The following is a 13,263-nucleotide window of genomic DNA, read 5'->3' on the forward strand; positions in this document are numbered from 1 at the left end:
CAGTAACAAACCTCTAAGAAAAAAATGTGGCCTCTGAAGAAAATATATATATTATATATTAATATATGATATAAATAAATCATATATATAAATATATAATATATAAATATATCATATATTAATATATAATATGTAAATATATACTTATATAATATATATATTATATTTATATATTATATATAAATATTATATATATAATATATAAATATAATATATATTATATTTATATATTATATATAAATATTATATATATAATATATAAATATAATATATATTGATATAAATACATACATAATTTTTTAACTGAATCTGCATTTAATCTTCTCAAAAAAAAAAAAAATCTAAAACCAGCCTATTCTCACCTCTGACCAGATTTTGTTTGAGAAACACTCTGACTTTCCTTAAAAATTCACCTCCCAACTCATTCGCATTCCGGTGTCTGTTCAGTTTCCGTGGATTCAGGCAATAACAGGGACTTTGGAATCCATTCACAGAAGTTCTGAAATCTAAGCCCTTTACGTCTACAAAATGGTTTGAATTACTTGGAAATGCATCTAATTAAGATTATCATAATGAAAGTCAGCAATAAAAAGTAATAAAGTAACACCACGGTATGTGGAAATTTCCTATTAACTGCTCAGAACTCCAGAAGACCCTTTTCTGACCCACAAGCTGCCTTCTCAAAACACACAGGAAGAATTAAACTTGGCCACATTCTCCAAGGAGCATCAGGCATTTGCCTTTTTAAACACTTAAGCAAGTAGCTTGAGAGGTTATCCACCATACATTCCAGGGAAACAGAATTATACAGCTGGATACTTAAAACCATTAAAAAGTTTAAAGAAACTGTCCAGATTTAAGGTTTCAAGACAAACAGACTGAAAAACGCTCTTCAAAAATGCTTTAAGATTTTCCTTTCTAGATCTTAATATCAGAGCTTTGTAAGCAACTGTTGGAAAGCTCAGAGCATTTGTACTCTTAGTCTTGGAATAATGGTATCCCCGAGTGCATACACATACCGATCTGTACAAAGGAACAGATTATTCCAATTCTTCCCTCATTCTGCACCAAGTCCAAATTCAGGACTGACACTAGTCTCTGCAGACAACGGAGGAAAAATGTGACAAAGATTTTCCAGCCGGCCCCTCCCCTCCTCCTCACCCGCCCTCAGCACATACAAGTACACAGCAGATTCAATGCGCGGCTCTAATTCGGGGCCAGTTTATGCACCATGACATCAGTGCAGTATAATGAGCCAAGTTTAAACTCCATCTGGGACAAATAATGTCCAGGCACACTGTGACTTCTTTTGTTTATATACACTGACTAAATATGTCTTGGTGGTAAATGAACTAACTCTTAAGATTTATTTCCCAAGGCCTCCAAAACAATATTCTGCACCCCTGAAGCAACTCCCTGCCTCCAGTTCTCTTTCCAAGGCTATGCGTAAGTGATTTTTAACAGAACACATGATTTTGAAACATACAATTAACATCTTGAGGAGAGACTAAGTCCAAGCAGCCCTTCATCGATCTGAAACAAAGAAAACGAGGAACTGGCAAGCAAATGGGTGCCGTTTCATGGCTCGTGGTACAAATACGGCATGACACTTAATTCTGTATTCCCCCTGAGAATAAGAGTAAGCAGAGGTGAGAGATCCAAGGAATGCTCACGGAGCAAAGTGGCCCTTTTCTTTCTCCTGGGAGAATACACTTGGGGTGTTTTGTGCTTGCAGTTTCGACCTCAGTTAAGAGAAACAATCATAAATTCAGAATGAAAAACAAACAATGTAATAGATTCGAGTCTTACAAGAAGTTGTTAGATTTCTTCAGACACAAAAAACTGTGCCTCTGGGGTGATGTAATTTTTGAATGAAAACGAAAGGCCGGGTTTGGGAGGAAAAGAGGGCAGACAAAAAGGTCATCTCCTCGCTCCTTGGGACAAGGAACCCCTGCTTCCCTTCTTTGGTCACCACTGTCTCTCTCCACAGCTGTGACCCCAGAGGGAACCACGCCTCTGCTGCAAGTCTCAGGGAAAGAACTATCCCCCTAAGGAAAGAAAGGGAGGGGCTCTGGTGACCTGGGCCTAAGATGACTTCACTCCCAACTCCTCCTCCAGGCCTCAGACACCACCACTACCACGTGGCCTGCAAGCTTCAGAAGCTCCAGGCCCAGAATCGCTGCCACCTTCCAGAGCTCGTGTGAACATCATCCTATAAGAATGGAATACTCTTCCCAATGACAGGAATACTCTTCCCAATGAACTTTATCATGGACTATCAGGTAAAACTGGCCCCAGGTCTCTCCCAACTGTTTACCTGAACAAGAAGACAATGAGACATCCCTAACCCAAGCAACTCTACACCCTTTTCGAAAGGTAGGTTCTAAATGGGTTCAAATCCAGCTGCAGGTACTTAACCTTTTTTGCCACCAGTTCTGTCTGTAAAAATGATCAGCACCTTATCAGGGTGTATGATTACTGGATGAAACGAGGTATGTAAGCCCCTAGCACCAACTCCCCCGGGCACCTAAGAAGCCCTCAGGCAGTTATCATTCACACCCCCCCCCACCCACCACAAAGGGAACAAGGAAATCAAAATATCAAAAGCCATTGTTTCCAACAATTCAACTTACTGCCCACTAAGAAAGATCCACTCAACCACAGTGGAGACCAAAAGCCTTCTGGTGATCAGTAAGCTTACAAAGTAACATTTAAGATTGAAGTAAATGCCAAAAACTCAGATACTCAGAATTCTTTCAATGTCAAACATCTGACCTTTAATGAATCTTTTACAATGTTAAGGCACTGAAATCTCTGGAAAAGGCCAACTTACAGAATCTTTTATCCCATACTTGCCCCTTAGTGTTGGAGTAATCATTACAGAAGGAGCCTCTGTAACAAAGCTCCGGTCCAAAGGCGGAGCAGGTAAAGCTGGTGTATGCAGTGCCTACCTTCTGGTCTCCCGAAGAGAGGCTCTTCGAAGTCCCAAGGCAGCTTGAAGAAGCAGTGATGTGCAAAGGCCGTCAATAAAAAAATAGGAAAACTCTTCAGTGCCTGACCCTGAGGAAACGACTTTAAAAATGAGAACATGGGAGCGCCTGGGTGGCTCAGACCGCTGGGCGTCCAGCTCTTGGTTTCGGCTCAGGTCAGGATCCCAGGGTTGTAAATGGAGTCCCTAATCAGACTCCACACTGAGCATGGAAGCTGCTTAAGATTCTCTGTCTTTTCCCTCTCCCTCTGCTCCTCCCTAGCTCATGAGCTCACTCTCTCTAAAAATCTAAATAAATAAGTAAGAGAAAATGGAGACTCCTGAGAAGTAAATTGGATGCGAACCCCCACCTATTAAGGGATAATGTCCTCTTATCACCCAACTCCACCCTAAGTGGATTCCCTGGGTCTTTAAAATAGGTATTATTCACAGACAGGGTATACATAAGCCCAAGGTCTGATTTCCCATCACAAGCCCCAAAAGAAACCTATGGCTGCCATCCTTCGTAATTCCTAGTATACTCACATTATATATTACTTTTACTTTCAGTCATGACTAAAGTCACCAAATAAATCATCAACAAAACAGTCATTCCAAAAAGATACTCTTCATATGGACTTTTTGCAAGGTAAGGAGAAGAAAGATGGGTGTCAAACAGGCCCATTCTGACAATGCAAAACAAAAAGTAAAACGGTGAAATCAGGACAGATGTATGAGGTACGCGACTCTGGCTGGTTCAGCTACCGAACAACATCGCTGAGCAAAGCACACGCTTCAGTGTGTCACAGTTTCTCCCATAAGCTAGAACTCAACATTCCCACAAAGACCAAAGAAATTTCTGTCTGAAGTAGTAACACACTTCAGTCGGTGCTGAATTTTTCTAACTACTCAGAAAACACAAGAACATTTTAACGATACCTCTTAAAAATTAAGTCATATAACATAACTAGGTAACAAGCGCAAGTCCGTTACTCTCCAAATCTAAAGTTTGGCTCACATGATTTAATTTCCATGTCTTGAAAATAATAGCAATGGAACCCTGATGACAGCTTTACTGACATATATACTTTCTCGTCAACCTGCCCCCAAAGCTAGACAGTCCGCTCCAGCTCTGTGCTGTCTCCATTTAACTGCCCAATTATTTGCCAAGCAGAAACCCTTAGCAAAAGAATTTTCTAAATGGAGGCTGTCCATTTTATCCAAACGCACACCTACTCTACCGCAAGGAGCAAGAAATGGGCAATAAAGAGTGGATCCAGGAGAGGCAGGGTCAAATTATTCCAATTAATGATCACGCCAAACACACCTGCTGCCCATAAAACACATTCCCTTCCAGCAATGATCTGATCTGATGGTCGCCTATTAAGGAAAAAGGCCCAGGGCAGAGAAGCAATAGCGATGTAGGAATGAACACGAAAATGGCACACGAGTTCTGTTTTTTCTGGAGGCCCACTACAGTTCAGCTTCAGTTTATTCGAAATGTAGAGCTGGCTGGAAAATTACTAAGAGGCACCTAATTCTGGCCAACCCCAATTTAAATGGGGAAATAAATGTAGTCTGAAAGTAGCTAAACCCAGAATTGTAACCTAGTTACAATACTGTTGTCACTTGAGCAACTGGCTTCTCGGTAGGCTGTTTAATTTTTACATAAGCATTTGGAACGTAAAGATTCATGTTACTAATTTTATGCAGCTTGCTCACTATTGTCTTGTATATATCATTTCTATATAATCTTACTTTTAAAATCAATCATTTGAACAAAAAAGAGAAAAGTCTGCCAACACGAAAATGGCTATATGCAAACATATGTCTTAACACATGTAGACGGATCTTTGCTTCCTCTGTGTGTGTATATATATTATTTTTACTGCACTGTGTGATACAGCAATGGCTGTCACGTCACATTTAACATGGCACATACACATTTGCAAAAGAAAATAGACGTTAGAGGTCGGAAAACTATCATATTTAATCTTATCCAAGGAGAAAGTTAATACAGAAATGCTATGAAATGCCTCATCTAGGTAATAACCAGGACAAGTCTGCTTTGAAAAGATTCTATTTCAATAAGTATTTAAGGAAGCCTCCATTCTTGGAGACTGAAAAGCAAGATTATAAACACAAGTATCTGCATCTCTGCCCTTGGAACGATGATAGCTTGCATCTGTGTTTAATGTCCCTAACTGGTCTGTAAACAGTAAAAACCAAGGCGCCGGGTTGTTCCTTCTGCCCTTCCGATGCTTTGGGGAGCTCTCAATGTGGCGCTGATTGGGGGCCCATGTTCTGCTCACCGAAAAGCAGAGGCCAAAGAAAACAATACGTGGGTCCTAACTTGTAAGACATATAATTGAAACCCTCCCACAAAGGCAGGTGAACCAAAGCCCAAAGCAGTTCATTTCACAAGTCGTAAGTAGAAAACTAAGAGGCTGAAAATCACTTCGTAAGTAGGATACAAAAATGAGTGTGCCTGAAAAGTCAAACATTTTTGCTCTATTTAACACATGAACTGCGTGAACACAGGATGCAATTTCAAAGGTAAAAAGGTTGGCAGCTTCCAGGTTCCAACTCGGATGGCCATAGCACCCGGGCGAGTGCGGAAACTGAGTGAAGTGGACAGAGTGGGGCCTGAGAAAGACGGTCCCCATCTAACGCGGGCAGTTGCCATTTTCTGCCAGTCATTGTTGCCAAGTGGGAAGACCAGCCCCGTGTCATCAGATCTTCTGGGATTTCCAGATACATAGAAAGATCCAGAATTTTATGTAAATCTTCCAATTTTTAAGTACCGGCAACCTAATTATTTTTTCAATAATTGTATCAATTACAAAGAAGGGGGGGTGGAGGAGGCCTGTATGACAGATGCAACAAGTAGCCTGTTTTCAAGCCCTGGTTTAGACGAATTAAATTTGCTCATTTCACTCATCCTTCACCCATTCTGAAGGATTTACCGAGTGCTGCCTCAGACGCCAGGCGTGGTGTGAAAAAGAGACACGGTCCCTGCTCTCCTGGAGTTTACAGTGCAGCCAGACGGTCAAACATTGCAGTAAACTGAAAACAGTCATAATGTTAAAACCACCGTAGAGTTTAAAATTGCCGTTGTTTTGCAATGCAACTTTGCCACTCCAGTGTTCTCCCTTAATCCTCTCCTTTTTGAAGGCAGCTCAATTTCTCCCATTTGAAGGATATGGCCTACGTTTTGTCTCATTATTATTGCCTTTGGCTAATTAAATTCTGAAGTGTCTCTCAACCCAGACAGCTCAGAGCTGTCATAATTACATGTCATATGCTGTAATTATCGTGGGTGCCACATATAACAACAGCCTCTGATAATATAGCATCAACATTTTCCTTTATGAGACAGAGATTATGCATAGGCTATGACTTTTCAGAAGCCTTTGTAGTGAGCGAAACTGGCAAACCTAAGGCAGAGAGAATTGTCAAACCAGACCACAGACCTGGATAAACTCACGCCTTTTTTTTTACAGCTGAAAGCAGGCCCTCAGAAGCAGGGGTGGCTGCCTGTGCTGCTGGAAGGTAGCTCTGGGGGAGAGGTGCCCCCACTCTGCATCTCTATGGGGTCAGTAATTCTGAAGGACATCATGGGACGCACAGCCACACTGGATGCATCGGAGGACAAAAAGATGCACTGACAAGAACACTGAAGAGCAAAGGCGCCAGAAAAGAGAGGGTAGAATGTGCAGATGCAGTTTGGAGCACCGCTAACATTAGCCCTCCCCTGAATATACTATCCGTACAGAGCAGCGTCACTTCATAAAACAGAACCCGATTACCTGACACGCAAAGCTGAGTAACAGTCCCAGACTTCGCTTCAAGTGAGGTGTCTGTTCAGGCTCAGCCTCCCCACAGACACTCTTCCTAGCCAGGTCGGTCTTCCTGCCCGCCTATTCCACTCCCGGTCCACCCCTCCCCTGCGCTCCCAGGGCACGGACGTATTCTGCAATCCAAGCACTTCTCCTGTGGCTCTACACGTGTATAAATACAGCCTCTTTATTTTGGTAAACCACGTTTTGCTCCCCAACTCGATCGCTCCTTCCTTCAGGGCAGGAACAGTCGCATTCATCTTTGCATTGCCAGCACCTACCAGCACCTAGGGCAACGCTGGGACAGAACACATGGGACAAATACTTATTAAAACGAACAAACCTAGGGGCGCCTGGGTGGCTCACTCGGTTAAGCGTCCGACTTCAGCTCAGGTCATGATCTCACGGTCTGGGAGTTCAGGCCCGCATCGGGCTCTGTGCTGACAGCTCAGAGCCTGGAGCCTGTTTCGGATTCTGTGTCTCCCTCTCTCTCTGACCCTCCCCCATTCATGCTCTGTCTCTCTCTGTCTCAAAAATAAATAAATGTTAAAAAAAAAATTTTAAATGAACAAATCTATTACTGAGTCACTCCTTAAATTCAGTCGTAAATCCTACCCTCTCTCTCCTCCTTTCTACCCCAAATCTCCAAGAAAAGATGACCGCAGTCCCTTGACACCTGCGGCCTTGTTATGTGTGAGGGGTAGAGAGAACTTGGATGGCAGCTTGCGGTAACCATTTTCTTTCAACATCTGTGCACAACTTGTGCACTTCTACACCTGGATGCCGAAGAGTCTGCCCTGAGACCCAGCTGCCCCACGCTGAGTTTCCCAAACCCAACACTTGACCAACCTACCTCTCTATCTTTGACCCGAGCCCCAGCCTCTAAATAGGATTCTGTCATAAAAAGAGCTGTTACGTAACATTGCTAGGCAATAATAGCTGCAGCCTCTATTTTCACCACCAGTCCCATTCTCATTTGAGTATCTTTCTGTTTCCCGGGCAAACTTCCCAAGAACTGTTTATCCATTTGTCTCCGCTGTACTGATTGTAAAACACTCTCTGTGTCTCCCTGACACGGTGGCTATCAGGATATTTAAAGAGTAAACCTGCATGGTGAGAGGATTTGAACTACTGAATGCACGAAAGGAAGCCATCAAGGAAAAGTTATTAAGAAGATATCAACCAGAACAGAAAGGGTCACTGGATTAGGAGGAAAAGCACATTTGATGTAAAAGACACGCCGATGACGAGCACCATCTGAACGTGGAAAGTTTTAATATGTTTAACGTGCTGTCTGGAAATGTGTACTCAAAAGAATGCTCCAGGAAATCTCTGGCTGTGTATTCTGTCTAGTGGAAACAAAGGCTTTCGAAAAGAAGAAACAAAAGGGGGGGGGGGGGGGGGGCGGGGCGGGGAACTCAGTCTTGATAAAATGACGTGCTGAATGCTGATCAAAAGGAACAGGCAAAGTCAAGAGAACTACGGACACGGCTGAGGTACTTTAACCTGTCTTCCAGGGCAAGCCTGTTTACAGGTTATCCTGAACTGGAAGGAGAAACAAGTTTTCTGTTTACGTTTAAGGAGATCTACTTCCTGAAGAAGAGGCAGTAAGAATACTCATTAGCAATTAATACTGTGCAAGCTTAAAGCGGGGCGGGGTAGAGAAAGACAAAAGAAATATAACATGTTACCAAACATTTGCTACTTTCCCTCAAAGAACAGTAGGACAGAGGGGCATCTAACCCATCCCCACTGACCCCTTCATGAACACATATATGAGAAGAGTCACCAACAACATGAGAATATAAAGAGGCATTCCACCCTCCTCTAGGTTACAAGTGTCACAGATTAAGTTAGCAAATCAGCAAACTCTATGTTAACATTTCTGTTCTCAACCTAATGGTTTCCTTATTTAAACCCTGGTGACTGCTGTAATTCTTTTTAAATGTTTATTTATTTTTGAGAGCAAGAGAGACAAGAGTGTGAGTGGGGGAGGGACAGAGAAAGAGGGAGACACAGAATCCAAAACAGACTCCAGGCTCTGAGCTGTCAGCACAGAGCCCGACACAGGGCTCAAACTCACAAACTGTGAGATCATGACCTGAGCCCAAGTTGGGCGCTCAACCGACTGAGCCACCTAGGCACCCCTGACTGCTGTAATTCTTCAGAGATTAAAATATTAAACCAATAGAAAAAGTTGGAAATTGGGCTGAGGCTTACTCTTTTGTGCTTAAAACTGGCTATTACATTACCTCTAAAATATGCTAGTAGTCTCTAACAAAGGTAGTTAAATTTATATACCATAGGTTCTGAAAATGTTTGCACCAATATTCTGATTATTGATGGGCATTCACTATAATTGATATGGTCATACACAAAAACTCAGGTCAGGAAACCTGATTTTTAGAACACAAGAATAGTATGCTGGCAGGCATATTAAAAGAAGCAAACTTTATTTAGCTATGCTGTTCTATTCGGAGGTAGAACAAATTATAGTGACAGAAACAGAGATACTTTATTTAGAAAACAACAGTTCAAAATAAAGCTGCTCCCATTTCAATCCTAGGTAGATATCCAAGAGAAATGAAAATATACATCCACACAAAAATCTGCACACAAATGTTCACAGCAGTACTATTCATAATGGCCAAATAGTGGAAACGACCCAAATGTCCATCCACTGATGGATGAATAAACAAAATGTAATATATCCACGTGATGCCAGTAAAAAAGGCATAACGTATCGATACATGCCGCTACACAGATGAACCTTGAAAAGGTTATGCTAGGTGGAAGAAGCCAGCCACAATGGGCTACATATAGCACGAGTTCATTTACATGAAAGGTCCAGAATGGGCAAATTATCTACAGAAAGAGAAGGTAGATTAGTGGTCGCCTGGGAATATGGGGAAGAAAGGCCTGGGAAGTGACTGCAACCGGGTTTCTTTGTATCATGATTAGAAGGTTCTAAAATTGTGGTCATGGTTGTGCAATTCTGTGACTGTAGCAAATTCCAGTGAATTGTGTACTTTAAATAAGCAAATTACATGGCATGTGGATTATATCTCAATGAAGCTGTTACATAAGCAAAGCTGTTAAGTCGCTTCGGTCCACACTCCGTGTTTACCATTGTTCCTGTTCGTTTTTTAGTTGGTAATATATAGTTTTCTTACATCTTCAATCATGAGGGTGGCTTTTCATTTGAAGAAAAGAATCATCTTTTTCCTGCTACCTCTATAAAATGACCAAAGTTTCAAGCTTTGGATCATGAAAATTAACAGTGTCTCTTATTTCGAGAGCCAGAGTAGGGCCGCGTATCTTGCCAAGGACCTGTACTAACTAAATCCAGAAACCATCAGTACAAAACTCAGGAGGAGGAGGCCTGTGGGGACTGAGGAGCTTTCTCATAACTGCGGTGGTTCTTTTGCATATACGGAAATGTTTAGAATGTCCTCCGCACAGCTGCAAAGTATTAAGAATGCTGTAAACACACACACACAAGGTAAGCCTCGCCATACACGCTCCCATCAGAAATGCAGAGGCACAGCCCCGTGGCCAGTGGGCAGCTCTTTAGAATGGTAGAATTGGAGAGGAGGCTCAAGGGCTGCCTCCCTCAAAATGTCACCCCCAAGGGCCTGCCAGGCAGCGCCTGCAACGTCCATCACTGAAGTCAGCCCTGTGTCTCCAAAAGGTCCACGTTGAGATGAAAAGGTGTTGCCTCAGAGGGACAGCGCAGTAAAAGCCTTCAAAAGCATTAGTAGGGCTTATCCGTGAGGAGAGAGCTCTCGCAAACGAGCCTGGAACCTGCTTCAGATTCTGGGTCTCCCTCTTCTGCCCCTCTCCCACTCAATTCTGTGTGCGTGTGCGTGTGCGTGCGTGTGTGTGTGTGTGTGTGTGTGTCTCTCTCTCTCAAAAATAAACATTAAAAAAAATTTTTTTTAGCAAAATAAAATAAAAATGTGACCTGATACACCTAAATTATGAAGCAGCTTCTACTTGGAGCTGAGGTAGACACACAGGGCAGTGAAATGCCGCATGGCCTGAGGACGTCATAGTCTTTTCAGGCTCTGGTCGTTTCTAGGTACAAAAAAGTTTACTTCTAAAGAAAGAATTAGAAAACTCTGTGTGCTAGATTTCATAAACTACAAGAGGGTGTTCTGTGCAGACTGAATCACAGCAATGAGGAAGGAACCATCAAAACACATAAATGGTGCACAGTAGTAACAGCATGAGTAGGTGGCCTCGGGTCTCCCAGGTACACACGTGCAAACAGGAACTAGGTGACGAGGCTGAGTCCCAAGATGCGTTCCAAGTTGAGTCGCATTTGAGCACGCTGGGGTTTTTTTAAACCTTTTAATTAGTGAGAAGGGAGACCAGACACTGCACCTTGAACAATTCATGGCACTCTGGAGATCTTCCCGTGAGCAGATCAGGGGGAGAACGATGAAGAGCGTAAGGACTAAAGCCAGAAGGCTGCTGGGCCATGGCCCTTCACTCGGATTTTACTCCGGGTGTCACAGGACAGCTCTGAGCAGGGCACTGACGTGATGCATGTGTTTTTTAGCAACTCTCTCCAACGAGGGCGGTGTGGCAAATGCCTTCTGTGGCAAAAATAAAAGCAGAGAGACCAGTGAGAGGAACTGTCCTCCCTGGTGAGAGACGTCGGCTTGGAGTCCAGCGGTGGGAGCGGAAGTGAAGTGGACGTGGCAAATTATGGTTTCAGCAAGTGGTCCTGAGATGAAGCCAACAGGCCTTGCTGACAGGCTGGGGAGAGGAGGGTAGCAGGTCCAAGTGAAGACTTTGGGGTTGAGGAGCAATGGAGCTAAGGGGGCCGAGGCTGTGCTTAGAGGAGACCTGCCACGAGGGAGCCGAGACAGGAGGTGGTAACTGGGAAGGGCTGTGGAGTCAAGGGAGAGGTTCTGGCTTTGTTGGGTGGGGGAATGGGGTGGCTGTTTGTGCGTTTGAGGTAAAAGACACCACGGTGTGATTAGTGGCAATGATCCAGCACCGAGAGAGAGAGACTGAAGAGTCAGGAAGGGAGATGCCTGTATCAGAGGTGAGAAGGGGTGAAATTCACTCAACCAACCAACGTTTACTGAGCACCATTAGATATTCTTTGCTCTTGAGAGGGTCACGGTCTAAAGAAGAAGAAAGTTAATATAAATAAATGAGGCAGCAAAGTAAGATCCAGTAGAGGCAGAGATGCCGCATGAATGGGCTATGATGGAGAAAGGGTGTTCCTGTACCGGGAAAGATTGCGGGGAGGGGCAATGGGCATGTACTCCCATCACCTGAATGGCTGTCTAAAACTCACTTGAATCATTGACAGAGTTTGGGTAAATACTCCTCAAGCAATTGTTCCCAATTCTACTTTTCCTAAGACAGAAACTTTCACGCTTCTAAAGAACGGCACAAAGACAAACGCTATTTATCTAACAGAAGACTAAGCAGACCCGGTTTTTGTGGTCAATAAAAACAATGTGTTATCAGAACAGCTCATCTAATAATTTCCTTACAGTTTTACTTACCACTTAAATCTCTCTCTTCCCAAGCGTTACATGAACGAGCTCAGAAACATCTTTTCTACTCGGTAGCATTCAATAATACTGACAAAGAAGTTTTACAGAAAAGAAGTACCATCGTCTTCTGAGCAGCAGGCTCTATGTATGGAAGGGCGGCCCCAGGAGCCAGAGTGGGTTCACATGGGCCTGTGCATCTTGCCCAGGTCACTCACGCCCTGTGTGAGATCAAAACCTGACCCTCCCTCTGAGTGTCCTGCTCTGGCCGACTAGGCAAACCAGTCAGGCATAATATAGGACATGAATCAACAGACATTTTATTCCAAAGACTTGTACATATTTTCAAAATGATTCATTTCCAAAATCAGACATTTTTGTGACGCTTCACCAGGAATACTAACTGAATGAGATCAGATTTGCTGTTCTCAGAAAACACAATGGGATATTTTTTGAAAGCATACAGTAATTCTACAACAGCACCGCCTACCTCCGGAACTATTAATGTTCAAAATCACAGATATTGAATCTCAAGCAAAAACAATGACTGAGCTAATGTTTTGCACTCAGACAACTGTACTTAAACTCCCCTCTTGCTGCACCAACCTGCTGGGCTGCATCTCCATTCACCAAGTGAGGCATCATGGCGACCTCTCCGTTCAGCAATGGTGGCAGTTCCAGAGGGATTTGGTCGGTCATCATCATTGTGACGTACATTCATGGAGAATTTCCCTCAACTGGCTTCCTGCAAAAGAACCACCATCTTTTAAAAAGGACTCAGGACCCCGAAAAGTCATCTCTAACAAGTCAGCAATTTAAGTGCACTGTGATGAAGTCAGCTGAAAATCAAATCATTGTAATCACAGAGTGCTGCATTATTTTTTTTAGTATTTGTTTTTGAGAGAGAGAGACAGACAGACAGACAGACAGAGCACAACAG

The 13,263-nt window shown here is 43.1% G+C and overlaps 1 protein-coding gene across 5 annotated transcripts in view; it reads right to left on the bottom strand.

Moving 5' to 3' along the window:
- The window catches only part of FNDC3B (fibronectin type III domain containing 3B), a 361,319-nt gene that overhangs the window by 270,581 nt on the left and 77,475 nt on the right, over nt 1-13,263 (bottom strand). For all 5 annotated transcript variants that reach the window (XM_045037264.1, XM_045037263.1, XM_045037265.1 and 2 more), the window contains exon 2: nt 12,930-13,068. In XM_045037264.1, the coding sequence (XP_044893199.1) occupies nt 12,930-13,044 (115 nt within the window). In that variant the 5' untranslated portion in view covers nt 13,045-13,068. The remainder of the gene's footprint in view (nt 1-12,929; nt 13,069-13,263) is intronic.

This window comes from Felis catus, chromosome C2, assembly GCF_018350175.1.
Source record: "Felis catus isolate Fca126 chromosome C2, F.catus_Fca126_mat1.0, whole genome shotgun sequence".
NCBI lineage: Eukaryota > Metazoa > Chordata > Mammalia > Carnivora > Felidae > Felis > Felis catus.